Source organism: Prunus mume, linkage group LG4 (assembly GCF_029339155.1).
Source record: "Prunus mume cultivar Tortuosa linkage group LG4, ASM2933915v1, whole genome shotgun sequence".
NCBI lineage: Eukaryota > Viridiplantae > Streptophyta > Magnoliopsida > Rosales > Rosaceae > Prunus > Prunus mume.
Genome location: NC_142701.1, coordinates 8,966,774 through 8,981,966, shown reverse-complemented (window position 1 = coordinate 8,981,966; position 15,193 = coordinate 8,966,774). Strand labels below are relative to the sequence as shown.

The window sequence follows — 15,193 nt, the reverse complement described above, 5'->3', positions numbered from 1 at the left end:
AGAGAGAGAGAGAGAGAGAGAGAGAGAGAGTGGATTCTATAAAGCATTTTTGATTGAAACCCATGAGGAACATCCATGTACCCCCCCCCCACCAATTGGATGTTTTTTATACTCTCGTTTGTCTAATTCCCACCTTGTCTCCTTAACATTTCTTTTTCTAGACATACTATACACTCATGGGTATAACCTATGACAGACTAGAGATCCAACATAAAGGATTTTTTTTTCCTTTTTTGGTCTGAGTTTTAGAAAAGTTTTGGTTTTTTTTTTTAAAAAAAAAAAAAAATACAAACCAATTTGGAGGATTTAGTAGATGCATGTTGAAGAATGTAAATACTCTAGCTAATTACTTGGAACATTTCTTGGTACATAATCCCATTTAGTTGTTGGAAGCAAACCACACTTCTAAGTTCCAATATGGATTACTTGGAAAATTCTTCTTGACAATCCTATTCATATCTAGGATTTTATTCGAAAAGCAAACCACAAACCTTTTTATTTTATTTTTTATTTTATTTTAATAGTCTAAATTACAAGGAAGTCACACACACACACACACTCCCAAAATGTCATGAGGTTTCAAACATGATAGCATTTTTCTGCAAGCTTAGTCAAGATTATTTTTCACTCAGCTAGACCTCGTTAGTCCAAACCACGCACCTTTAACAAACTTTAGATGTGTTAGTTTGAGCCTACCTTATTTCAGCATTCCTAGCTTTTGAGTCTTATATGCTTTTGAGCCTACCTTTTTTAAAACATACATGCTCAGATTATTGAATTACAATACGGTGTTAACCCTATAAACAATTCAAAGAAAAATTATCCTCGTGGTCCTCATTTCTTAAAAAGAAAATGGGAATCCGATTAGGAAAGGTCTTGTATTTGTAAGTATGTGCATAATTAAAAAGGTACAAATGGATTGTTTATTGATTTTGACATGTAGTTGAATTCTCCACTGGAAATGTTAGGTATGCTTCCAAATTAACTTGGAAAGTTAAGGCCAATGGCTTTTCTTTTTCTTTTTTCTGAAATATTGTCCTAAGAATCTGTTGCCACCCAGGATACTAGCAGCAATGCCTTAGGAATGCCAATGGTATAGTTCATGTAGCCACTTTTGCTCCCCTTCTTCTTCTTTTTATTTTTATTTTTATAATATTTAAATCTTTCCTATTGCCTTAGGAAAGAATTAATTCTTTGACATTTGACATACAAGTGATAACCATCTTTTAAAAACCACATATATCTCTTTCACTTTCTTTCCCAAAATGGGTTTTTCTTCTCTATCCGGACTTGATAAAATAGAAAAGTGAAAAGAAAAGTGTAACTCGATTAGGTCCTCAGCATGGTCAGAAAATAAATAAAATTCAGTGAAAAATAATATTGAAAAGTTCTCTCTTGAGAAAGTTTTGAAAAAAAAATATCAACTAATCTTTGGTCTAGTTGTATTTGTCTTTAGTTAATTGGAGGAGGTCTCAAGTTTGACTTACATAGATGACGAGAACAATATATATTTGTGATCAGTTCAATACCTAGTTATGAGTGTGTTGGCCCGTTACATAGGTTTATTGGCCCATCATAATTGAAGTATCAAAAAACTGACCATATATATCCCCTTTCCTTTCATTCCCAAATTGAGTTTTTCTTCTCTATCCCCACTTGATTTTAAAAATAAAAAATAAAAGTAAAAAGAAAAGGGTAAGTCGATTGGGTAAACGACATGGTCAGAAACATGAAATAAATAGTGAAAAATAAATTTGAAAACCTCTCACTTGCACGGTCTAAAATATCAATAATAGCGACGAAATATCGCGGATATTATCATTTTTTTTTAAGGAGGATATTTTGGAACCTATCCATGCAATTATCACATAAGTACCAATAATTTTTGTGTATGTTTTTGTTCCTTGTACTGCAAACACCATGGCACTCCGTGTTGCACATTTTAGTCCACGCTTGGAGGAGCTTTGTTTTTGGTTTGGTGATGGGCCTCCTTGGCTTCTAGATGGTGTTAGGGAGTCAATAGCATGGGTGACACTCTTTCATACCTCGGGGTTTTATCCTATGTGGTTTTCTCCTGGAAGGTTTTAACGAGGCCACCGTTAACATGCTCGTTTTTACCAAATAATGTTCCTTTTGGGTTGAATGAAATACATTTTCCTCTTTAAAAAAAAGTATCGATAATTCCGACAACAATATCAGGGAAATTTCAGATATGAGAATTCGTTCTCTCTTCAACATCATATGGACAAAATATAGGGATATTATCGATAGGGAAAAAGAAGAAAAACCCACAGCCGCGCGCACACCTAAGGGGATTCAATGCCTTTTATGATGGAATTGAGCAGCTCATGGAAAGAACCTAAGACTCAATCTTCAAATGATTTTGCTTATGGGCAACATCAGCCGATCTCATATCCAATTACTTGCAAAATTATTTTGGGATATATCATTTGACGATTACTCTTTACAGTACACGTACTCTACACATAGAGATGATAAAGACAATGAAAATTTTGAATCTCATAGGAACTCTATGTGGTACTAAGTCACTCATGTATCTTACGATACAATGTATAAAGTGTAAAATATTGTAGTAAATCATTATAAATAAATTACTATATGGTGTGTTTAATTTTCTTTCATTAATCACTACATATTTTCTACACTTACAATGTTTGTCATCTCGCTATATAATCAACTTAGATCAGTCTGCATGCATTTCCTTCGAAACAATAAATAATTGACTAAATAAACATCCTCTAAAGTTTCAATCAAAATTTCCAAGTTTTTCTTACAATTTCCATGGTTTTTATTCAATTTTTACCGATATCGATATTTTCCCAATATTTCCATGTTTTTGGACCACCGATATTTCTAAAACTCCTAAAAGTTTTGTCACACAAAATTTTGAGTTTTTTTTTTGGATGCATGTGATTAGTTTTTCTTGGACTTCGTGTTTATTAATTACTTTGGTTAATGGTGTTGAGTTGACATAAGGGACTGACCAAGCTGAGTCTATCACTAATATTCCGCCACATGGATCTAACTATACACGTGGCCATGCCAATCAAGACAGACCCTTGTCGACCAACCACTCAATCTGGACAGGCACCGAACCATACACCTTGGGTGGATGCTTGGCATACACGCTGGGGCGGATCTTAAGCCAAAAATATTTCACTAAAAAAAAAAACCTATATATAAGCTATGTAATTGATATCCATTCCATGTGTTGGTATACACTCTTGCCTACCCAATCCATATAAAACCCACAGCACAAGCCCACTCAAACTTTAAAAAACTGGAAAAAAATTATAACTAGCCAGCCCATGTTATGAATGACCCAATCAAACTTTAATAAAAGAAAGAATATAACTTAAGCAGCCAAATAGTGGCTATGCAGTGCAATTCCAAACAGAGTCGGAAAAGCTTCTTCTCAACGCAAGTCTTGGCTGTGCTTTGTGCAATCGTGGACACTGGACAGCCTCTTCTCTTCTCTTCTCATATACAAGGAAACAAGTATTATTCTTAATCTCTTCTCTTTAATTATGTTCTTCTATTGGGTTATTCCTAAAATAAATGTATGCATCTTAGTTTTAATTTTAATTTGAAATTGAGTTTTCTAGGGTTTAATTAGGAATGAAATATAATTTGGGGATTTTGTTGAAATTAATTAGGTCTTTGATTTTAAGAATTTTGTTGAGATGTTTGATTTGATGTTGGCATTGTTGAGATGTTTGATTTGTTGATGGTATGTTAATGTTTGACTAAATTCATTGATGCTATTATGAGAAATTGTTTGATTTTTTGTTGGGATATTTGATTAAATAAGTTATCTTTTATTATGTCGGATCACAATCGAAACCCCAAGAAAACAAAGAATTTGTTCTCTTTTTTTAAGAAAAAGAATGATGGGTCATCATCTTCTAGAATGCCTCCCATTTGTGATGAGCCAAATCTTCTCTCTTCTCCTATTGTCGAGCTTTAAGTTGAAAGAGTTGAGACTCAAAGAGTTGATAGTGGTCAAGATTTTAATATCAATTATTTTGAGCGTGATCCGGGATTACGTCTTCAAATATGCCAATATTCGGTGAGTGAACAAGATAATGTGCGAAAAGCCTATATTATTTTAGGACCTTGTCAACCGGAGTTAGAAGACTATCCAAGCCATTTAGAAGGGCAAGACTTACGTCGATTTAATAAATTGTGGTTTGGTAAATTCCCTTGGCTTGAGTATTCAATTGCTAAAGATTTGGCATTTTGTTTTCCTTGCTTCCTATTTGACATGAATCATTCACATTCAACCTTTACTATTCATGGATTTCAAAATTGGAAAAGAATTGGTGGTAATCAATGTGTATTTCAAAGTCATGTAGGCAAGCTAAATTCTCCACATCATCTTGCTATGCAAAAGTGGGTTAGCTTAAAAAACCCATCTCTTCATATTGAAAATGTGGTAGATAAGCAATCAAAGCAACAAGTGATGGACAATCGGTTTCGACTTACAACCACAATAGAGGGCATTCGATATTTAGCAAATCAAGCATTGGCTTTTCGAGGTCACGATGAATCCGTTGACTCATCTAATCGGGGCAATTTCGTTGAAATCTTAAAGTCTTTTGCAAGAATGAATATAGAAGTTAAGAAAGTTGTTCTAGATAAGGCTCCTCATAATGCTCATTATATTGCCCATGATATACAAAAATAGATTTTGCATATTTTTGCTACCATAACTCTTCATGTTTCTACAGCAACAACGGAACGAGCTTTTTTATGTATGAGAATTATTAAGAATAGACTTCGAAGCACCATAGCTGATGAATTCCTTGCTGATTGCATGATTCTCCACATTGAAAGAGAGTTTGCTAATAGTATCGATAATGAAGAGATAATTGAAGAATTTAAGATTTATAAGCCTCGTAGGGTACAATTTTAGATTAAAATAGTTTAGTTTTTGTGTTGCATTGCATTTACTTTTTTTTTTTTTTTTGGTTAAGCTTTTATTTATGTATAGATATGCATATTTGAGGGTAAGGCTCATTACGTCCCCCCCTGACTAGGTGTATCTTTTTATTTTTATCAATAAACTTCACTCGTACCGTCGAGTTTTTAAGGTAAGTTTCGCCTACCTGACTTTTGAATCCTGGATCCGCCACTGCATACACGCCTATGCCAACAACCACCCACCTCATGACATTACCGGTGTAGCTAGGGGTCGGCCCACGTGCTCGGAATGAACTAAGGCTGAATCATTATGAACTCGGGATGGCTCACACTTGACCATCACAAGGGACACCTCGACTCGAAGACTTAGTCACAAAGGGATGAGTGTGTCCACATGTCAAACCACCATTGGGCCACTTCAAGGATGAGACTCGCCTTTAATGGGAGAAGTATTGCCTCCTCGATGTGTCACTCCAGTCGCCTCCCCGTCACGTGTCAGCTACTCAATGGACCTCACCCTTGACAAGACGGAGATCAGAGTATTGTTGACTCAGGAAGTTGCGTAAGGAACTCATGACTTTCCACATGTCGACATGACACATGATTGGACCTCAACTTGGACACGACTACTGTGAGACCTCCACTTGTTCAACCTAGTAGGCTGCTCCTGCCCGAGCCACACACTTCTGCCGCTCCAGAAAAACTTATAGAAAACGAGGATAACATTATTTTTTTTATCCCCGGCCAATCACGTTATGCTAAGTGAAAAAGTTATCACGTATGGCATAGCGTGATTAGCTAGGGATAGCAAAACAATGATATCTCCGTTGCACACAAGTGTTTCTCCTGCTGCTCCCCAATAAGATCTTATGTAATGAAAAAGGACATGATTTCTCCTATTTCACTTAGATTTTCTACCTTGTTTCAAGTCCTCATAGCTTTTAAAAGCTCTTGTGTTATCCCTAGAATATCAATGGAAGTTTTTGTTCAAACTCCATCCAATTCTTGCACTTGCACTGTCTTAACATTATCTTGGTCTTTGATCACCGGTACCTTACAACAAATGTTTAAGTTTTCAAATGTAAGATGTAATAAAAAAAAGATTTGTAGTTGAGTGACAGTAATTGTTACAAAAGAAAAACTATTTGTTGATAAAACTGTATGAAACTTCTAACAAATGTATGCTCCAACCATTTTTAACATTCTGTGATAATGTACCATCATCTTCCATTACTACTTAATAGGAAATTTTAATGCTAAAGAGCAGTTTTGCTGCTTCTGTTCGAGGTGATTTTGCTCTTGTGACTCGGCTAAAAACAATTTTGACTGCCTTTGCTAACCCCCATTAGAGGGCTGCATCAATAAACCTAAACTAAGAAAGAGCAAATGAGACGTTGCCACGTATTAGCCAGGAAGAGATGGGTACTGGGACAAGTGGCCGACATATAGATGATGAAGAAGCAGAAGCTGATATGAAGAGCTCATATTTTTTGCTCTCAGTGTTATCTCCCATATTCATTAACAGTGTAAGACTTTACATGCACTATTGTCAGTGATGTATAGCATTCATCACTCATCACATTCCTAAGGTGTGATTTTGACACTCACTCATGAAACACAAAACATGGTTTTGATGGTCTCGGAGAAAATGATGTGATTGGCTATCAGTGGATATGTCTTTAAGATTGTTTGTTTGCTTTGCCTACTCTTGAGATAACTTGATTGGATGAGTCAATGTTGCATCCGTCAAATTCCAAACTTTCGAATTCAAACATATCGCAATTTAATTTAATTCTCGTTTTTAACGAGGAAGATAATATTGTCATGTCATTTGTCTTATTATTTTATTTTAAATTATTTTTAATAAATAAAATAATATTGTCATATCATCTGTCACATCATTCGGCGTATTGAGGCTTTTAGTATTATTGTAGCTCAATTCCCTTTCGTTGGGTTTGCTTGCTCTTTTCTTGTACAGGGTTTGCTTGCTTTGTCCCATGGAAATGGACCCAAATCTTTTCATAGATTTCCTTGTCCAAGTGTTGTGTAGAGATGAGTGTTTGAATGTAGTTTGAAGAAAAAGTAATGAACTTTTCCATGGTACTATGTATCAATCTAACCCACATGGAATTATTAAATTACTCAAACATGAAACTCTGAATCTTCACCCCACTTCAAAAAGTCTAATGTAAATCATAACCTGTTTTTCCTATCATGATCTAGTGGAGTGATGGACCCATTAACTTTGTATTGTAGAATTAATGGAATTCTGGCTGGACTATCTTTCTTTCTTTCTTTCTTTTTGTTTTTTGTTTTTGTGGCATTGAAAGTAATTGAACCATTAACTTATTATCATAATACACCCCAACTATTATGACGGAAAACTTTCAGAAATTTCCTCTTTTACATTCGTGAAACAGACAAGTTAAAAATCAAACTCTAATCGTAAATGTGAAGATCGGCGCTCTATCATCAGAGTTATATTTTGTCTCTTAAAAAGAAGCCAGCACCATCATCACCATCACCATCACCGCTACCATTTTTGACCTATGGAAATGGAGGTGGCACTCGAGCGGAAAATGTGGCATGATTATTTATGTAAGCATCTCTATAACATCTGGAGGATGACAGCTAAAATAGTTTATAGAAAAATTCAAAAACAAAAATTTCACTTACGAGCGTACATTTATTTAACCAAGTAACTGTGACCTCAAAGAAATTTTTTTACATCAGTTTCAATTTAAATTTAAATAGAGAGAGAACAAATAATGGACAAGTGATTTGTGATTAAAAGAGAACATTGAAGAGGAACGAACATATTGGGAACAATGGCATCAACCTTCTTCCTCTTACTAATTCAGTTCTAACCATAATCATGGAATGTCTTTGTAAAGTGAAGGAAAACATATCTAACAAGGTTTCTCATTCTGTGTGGTGCTGGCTTCCTTCACAAAAGTTCATACAACTATGCTTCCATCTCTTTCGACTGGGCACACCCCGCCACGGACTGCGATATTATTCATGACAAAGAAACACAAACTATTTCTGGAGAAGAAAATTATGTACTAATACATCCAATCACTTACATATTACGCCAGTGCCATGCTGTAACCCGCTGAAAATTCGAAACTAAAATTGACACTCAAACCCAATAAAGGAACATGCAAGAGCCTGGAATGCCTGCATCCATTGAAATTGTTGTTTCGTACTCCTATGAAACAAATCACTTACAGTAATACTGGTTCGCTCGAGAAAATTAAAAGAAAAAATCATAACTGGTTCTCTTTCTCACTTACACATGAACCACCAACACAAATGCCAGTTCCTCTCGTATCCTCACTTTGTCAACCAGTAGATAAATATTAAAAATGTGCATACGGAAGCGACAAGAGAAAGAATGATGGTATCCATGGACTTTTTACGCTTTATAGCAGCGAGGATGTGATTTACCTGCGCCATCAAGTCATGGAACATCAATAAATAGAACTACAGAGATCGTAAGATGACAGATTTACACATTCAAAGAGTTAAATTAAAGTCCTCTTTTCTGTGCATTACCCTTCATATAAACATTTTTATATACCAGAGTTTGGTACAAGGCACTTTCTTAGCCTCCATGCATATAGGATTCATTAAATTTAGCTTTGGTGCTTTGGTTTCAAATCATTCAGTGAACTTTGTGGTGGTGACTTACTTTTCTGCAATTAAGCCATTGCATGCATCTTATAACTCTTATTCATAGTTCAAATATAAAACAGAAACAATTGATTTCCTTTGATAACTGACCCTGTGTGACACTGACAGTGACACCGGAATTCCACAGAAATAACTAATACCACAAAACAATTACTAGTTTCGTACCGATGGAAGGCGGCTGCCAATGTTGCTGAGCTTTGAATTAATACCACCAAAAGTTGAACGTTGAAGGACAAGCGTACCGAGTGTTGCTTGGGCTTGAGAGATTACAGTATCCATCTGCAGCAGAATAGACTTGGGAACTCAATATAAAGCACAATTTTAGTGCTAATCATGCAGTAGATCTGATATTTCCATTTGCCACTCCTCAGGAAAGGGATGTAAATAAATAAAAAAGCCTGACCATGGAATCTGACTATCATCATCTAAGAGAAGTGCCTCCATGAACGGTACATTTTGCTTTCACTTCCTAGGCTCAAATATTTATTAACGCAAACCAGAGTTGCAGTAGAAAAGTTTCCTTTCTTTCCCGTTAAAGCCTAATGAAATATATCTTCTTTGTTTTTTTGTTTTTTTTTTTTTTGTTTTTTGTTTTTTTTTAATAAATAAAAAACTGCTTTTTAATAAGCATACCTGTCCGGTACTTCGACTAACGGCAGCATGCTCTTTAAGGAGAGCATTTTCTGCAGAGCCAACAACATCTTCCAAATCTACTCTTGTTCGATCAAACTCCCTAAAATCCTCAAGAAGTGAAGCATGCTCTTGCTTAGCTCTAAAGCTGGAGCGGAGACGATAGAACTCCTGCACTTCAATCATGTCTAACAAAAAGTTAGAGTCTGCTAGGCTTAGTCTAAGGAATATGGTTTTATGGCAAAAGAGTGCACAAATTATTCAAATACTATACAAAATTTCGAATTGAAGGTGTTTGTTGCTTTTCCAGCATATAGCATGAGGCTAATCATAAGGTATCTAGTTGAAAACATAATTGTAACATTAAATCTGTAACTTAAAGTAGAGCTCAGAATGAGGCTTTGGTCAGAAAAATTGACCATCCATATTTAAACTTTCAAGCTCTCGAATTCACATTGAACTCAGAACAAAAAGATGAAAGTTTCTCATCTCTTTTCCTTTAATTTCATATTTCTAAAACAGAAGGGGAATGGTAAATGGAAATAATATGGCCATACCAAATCAGGGCCTAGAGGTTCTTCATCCAAAAAAAAAAAAACCGCACGGTAGGCAGCCATAAAGCTGAAATATTAACAACTTGCAGTTAAAAGAAAATGAAGAAGAAGGATTTAGATAATGATCTGTAACAAAAATCCCTTCTTAAAAACATAGGGTCTTGACTTCAAATAGAACTATGAGGATGCATGAGAGCTCATAACTGCATCCATCCATGCCTGTTTGCCTATGAAGCAACATAAAACACCTTTGAGACACCTTAACACGATAAGGATCACAAAATTAAATACTGCCATGTAATGTTCACCTATCAGCATTATTAAGAGGCCAGATTGGCAGAATACCTGAGTGAGATCTTGAAAAATTTCTTGATGTCTAGTCAATGTATGAGAAACCATTTCTGATCCTCCTGATGACACCCATGCTTGCATTTGCGAATTTACTTGTTGCAGTTGCTTTAATAGTCTATCTATCCCAGATTCAAGATCATTCTCTGCAGTGTCAAATTTTGCAGTACCCTTTGCAGAGACAAACTTACGATAAGAATGCATCAGCTCATCCAACTGAGCTTCAATTTTCCTTGCCTGAAATTACATATAGATAAAAATTCATATTAAGAAAACAAAATTGCCAGCTATCCAGAGTTAGTATGAAGGGAAATGTGCATGAAATAGGCAACAATGAAAACAATTAGCATAGCAAATGCACGATCATGCACTTTACAGTAAAAATGAAATTTTTCCTGCAATTTAGGTTGAGCCCATGTGATTATGTTCTATGAGGTGTAAACAATTACCATTGAACAAATAACTAATGCCACTCCGTACAAAAGAAAAAAAAACAAAACAAAAAAAAACAAAAAAAAAAAACAACTAAAACTCTTGGACTTGGACTAGTCATTTTTTTGAGGAAAGGGTCCAATACCGTTGCAGTAGGGCTATATGGCTGTTAATATGACCAAGCAAGTCATGCTGCCTTGTAAGAAAGATTTGGAACAATAGAATCTGGCACTAGTAGAGTCTTTTAATTGAAAGAAGAAGATGCAGATTGATTCACACATTACCTAATAATGTCTTAAGATCAAAACCCACAACGAAATTAGAAAATCTTATAGTTTAGCATCATAAAGAACCTGTGCCTCAAGTCCTTTTTGCACCACATTTCGAGTAGAGGGTGGTAAAACTCCTTTTTGCACTACATTTCACTTGAAATAGAAGTCTTCAAAGTCAAAATTTTTATAACGAAGGCTATGTTGAAACTTTTCACTACGATTTTTTTCAATTTCATTATTGTCCACCAAATAGAACTAGTAACTGCGGGGAATTGAGTGTGACTCAACTACAACTCTTTAACCTTTCATATTCTTTTCCATACGATCAATTTTCTCTTACTAGCAATTATCATTCGAATCAAAGCTAAAATTTACTCTCCATTTGTAGAATAGAAAGAATTTCTCAATTTAACGCATCAAACTACAAACCGCATGACACAAATCCAGTAATTGACCATAAGAAAACTCGGAGAAAAACGCAAGCTGATCTCATGCACCTACTGCCGACAACTTGAACAAAAACAAAACAAAAAACCAGTAACTCAAACAGCACCGGCTGCAGAATTCAACTGATATCAAATTCTGCCAGGCAATTTCTCGAAAACCAAACAGAATTCAGGATTAAGTGGTTTACAAAATAATCAAGTTTCCAGAGAAGTCCAGATTTTCATCTCAATTCTCGCACTTTCTCATCAATCAAACAGAATTAGGAAGAAATCCTACAGAAATCGTCAATTTTGTGCGCTAATTTTTCAACGACGAAGAGAAAAATAGTACCTGTTTGCGAAGCGCGTCCCATGAGCTTGGCACTTCCATTTTCCACCCACACGAAAACAGAGGTCGATCTTTCAAAATTGAAAATCGCTTCTTGTTTATGTCTCTGTAATCGCAGTCAGTTTGTGCCTTCTCGAACCTTCTCCGTCTACTTCGTCGTCTTCTTCGATTTGTTTCAGAGATGGAATATTGAGAAGGTAGGGAATTGGGGTTTGTTTGGAGACGCAGACAGGCGGTCTGCTCTCAACGGCAGTTTGGCGTGCTTATTACGACTTACCAGGCGTTGGAAATGAACGAGATTCATGACGATATCTACGATCCAAATGTGCTTCTCCCTGTTGTACCTTTCATACTAAATTGTCCTTCTGTTTGTAAATATAAAAAGACTAAATTGTCCTTCTCAATGGTGAGTGCCCGTAGCAAGAGACAAATGGTATGTGTGTCCCAACCCAAGATCAGAATTACAAGATTTTTAAAAAAAGACCTAATTACAAAAGACCCGCTGAGGTTTGGGGTCATTCTTAATATGGGCCTCCGGGGTTTCAATTTTATCAATTTACACCCTAATATTTTCAAACTTGTCCAATTGAATCATTCTGTTAAGTAAACTGTGAGGTCAAATGTTAACTGCTGATGTGACCACTGTGAGACCCACCTCTTAGAACATCTCAAGTGTAATAACCCGAACCTAAATTAATATTTAATTATTAATTTGTTCAATTAAAAGACAATTTATCACGGAATATTTTAATGGTTTAAAAGTTGACTTTTTATTTGAAAAGGACTTTGGGGATTTTAGTTACACCGTTGCTAGAGCACATCGAGATGAGTCCGTAGACACGTAGTAGACTCAAATCCGAGTTGTAACGAGAGAGATACGATCAAAATTCAAGTAGGGAAAAATCGTAATTTTTTGAAACTGGTTTTAAAACCAAAATTTTTCTCTCTCTCTCTCTCTCTCTCTCTGCGAGCAGACCCCCTTCCGCTCCTTTTTTCTCTCCAACTAGTGGCTCCAAGAGCCACCACACCGCCACTTGGGCGACACCGTCTCAAAAGGATGCAACCTCTTTCTCTTCCAACCCACCCTTTGCGCCACGGTATCGCAAATACCACCGGAAAATCAAGAAAATTTGGGCGGATTTTTCAAAAAATTAGTCGCTCGTTCTCGCACTTCCAGCCACCATTTCCATCGATCCAGGTATGCTTTCTCAACCTCTCAAGACGTTCTAGCTGCTGGTTGTGTTGGATAAGAGAAATTTCTGCGTTTATGGGGTTAAATAAGCGATTGAAAATCTGCCGATTTTCTGCCTCCGATTCCGGCCAATTTCGTCAACTTTTTGGGTAGGTCTAAGAACAAAAGTTGCTCCACTCTATGTGATAATCATATAGGTATAAATCTTGACCCACGGTTTGGAGATTTTTCGATCGTCGGAATCGATTTGGACACCCACACGCTGGCAACGCGTGAGCACTGTTTGTGTGACCATCTTGGCCCTAAATTGATCTTCATGTTGTCTCGAGCACGACAGTATTGTCAGATTTCATTTTGGGTACCGTTTGACTGTTGATCGGATATCGCATTAGGCAATATCCGAGTTTGATGTTCGAACCGTTGGATCATTTTGGTTTTCAACTATGTTGATCTAGGCACTTATGAGATCATATAGGGATTCACAGATCTAGAATCAGAGTCCCGGATACCCTATTTCAATAATTTAAAGTTTAGGTAAACATTAACCGTCCGATCGTGGGATCATGAGCGATCCGACTGTTTGATTCGGACCAAAATTGTAGGGCAAATATAGTAAATCTTGTTGAACCTATAAGCACTCTTGGATCGAAAATTGGAGGTTGTGGGCCCCGTGGGCCCAGTTGACCCAATTTAGAAAGTTTGACCCTCAGTTGATCGTGAGTCTTCCAAGATAATATCGCCCTTCACGTAGTGTTAGAATGACTGTGTAGACGAGGCTTGACTGTCTGTGAACTATTTTGATTATGTCTGAATTACGAGTTTATGTTATAGTGTTTTATGACATTCTTGGGTGGTATGATATTCGAAGTTTATCTTGTTACTTAATTACTTATTATTATTATGAGAATTATATAAGTATACGCTTGGGTGATATTGGAGTATTCAAATGTTTATTAGATATTATGTAAACGCTTTTCTTTCTAGGGATATTATATTGAGCTTGGTTGTGAAGAGTTGGGAATGGATTGTTAATGAATTTTTGATGTGAATAATAAATTAGTTAAGTAACTAAGAACATATTTAACTACACGTACATGTACATATATATACTCAGTGGTTTGAAAATGATGAATTATAGACACTAGTTCTCAATAGTATGTGGTGTCAATTCAAAAGTAGTTGAGAAATGATTTTTTGGAAGTTGGAAAAAAGGATTTGAAATATGGATTTGTGGAATATGATTTTCAAACCCACCACAGGAGTAACACCCCCCCTCCCCCCAAGTTGCCTTGAAATAGTTTTGTTATTTTTGATAATGCCCCACGAATTTCAGGGATGGCTGAACAGTGTGGTGTGAAGATTGCGGCTCGGGTTAACTTGGTGTCTCTGAGGCCTGCGAGGATTGCGGCTCGGGTTGACTTTGTGTTCCTGATGCCTGCAAGGAATGCGGCTTGGTTAGCTTTGTGTTTCCAAGGCCTACAAGGATGGAACTGACAAGATAATTAGAATTGATGGAATAATATTGGAATTGACGGTATTAATGGAATTGATGGATCAGGAATGGGGGTACGCCTAGGTGGAAGAGTATTTGGGTATAAGATGTTTAACTAATATTGATGATATTATCTCGGTATTTTTGGAGTAAAAGTTTAATACCTATTCTATGATTAAGAGACAATGATGGAGAATTTCCTAATTTTAAGGATTTTATACAGTTCACCATTATTTTCTTAAGCGATGAGTTTTTTTTACAAGTAAAAGAGGAAAATATATATAATCCAGTTAAGTTGTTGACATATATATATATATATATATATAATGAGCCTTATGTGAGTTTCGAAGGAAAGGATAAAAGTGATTTCGGAGCTTGTTGGTTTTATTTTTATTTTTATTTTATTATTATTATATATATATAATTTAAGCCAATAATATACAAATTGATTTATGAATTAGAGTAAGTTCAGTGAGTGGCCTACTTATGTGCTGAGTATAAACTGTTTTGAGAATTGGGAAAGTTGAAAAGTACATACTTTAGAGCTTGTGAATAATGGTGAGCATGTCACTAACATGAGAATTAGAATTGTTTTGCAATCACATAGAAAGAACAACATGTTGCTTGATCCCTTGTTAAGGGTACATAGGTAACCTAGAGTTACTAGGTGCAGCCGCGAGACTAGGTAAATAAAAAGCTGTTCAGTTAAGTTATTTTGAAATCTGTTAACATACTTATGTTGTTTTAAAGGTTGGGATCAATTTCAGTTGGCAGAACGATTTATTTGATTTAAAGAGGCCTGATGTCATGATAAGGTCGCAAAGTTTGTTTCACGCCAATGAGATTCTGAAATTTATAT

General features: G+C 35.8%; 1 protein-coding gene across 1 annotated transcript; it reads right to left on the bottom strand.

Moving 5' to 3' along the window:
• Positions 1–8,096: 8,096 nt before the first annotated feature.
• GOS11 (golgi snare 11) lies at positions 8,097–11,944 on the bottom strand. The gene is made up of 5 exons (XM_008230543.3): positions 11,654–11,944; positions 10,170–10,409; positions 9,274–9,441; positions 8,806–8,919; positions 8,097–8,394 (listed from the first exon to the last, which is right to left on the bottom strand). Exons 1-5 carry the CDS (start codon positions 11,690–11,692, stop codon positions 8,281–8,283), a joined length of 675 nt encoding a protein of 224 aa, XP_008228765.2. The 5' UTR covers positions 11,693–11,944; the 3' UTR covers positions 8,097–8,280.
• Positions 11,945–15,193: the final 3,249 nt, after the last annotated feature.

What these genes read in the sequence shown, in the direction of transcription:
- GOS11 (XM_008230543.3), bottom strand. Translation starts at nt 11,692, where the DNA reads ATGGAAGTGCCAAGCTCATGGGACGCGCTTCGCAAACAG. An exon ending in GGGACGCGCTTCGCAAACAG is followed by an intron (nt 10,410 to 11,653) that starts GTACTATTTTTC and finishes ATGTAATTTCAG; the next exon opens with GCAAGGAAAATTGAAGCTCA. An exon ending in TTAGTCGAAGTACCGGACAG is followed by an intron (nt 8,920 to 9,273) that starts GTATGCTTATTA and finishes ATTCTGCTGCAG; the next exon opens with ATGGATACTGTAATCTCTCA.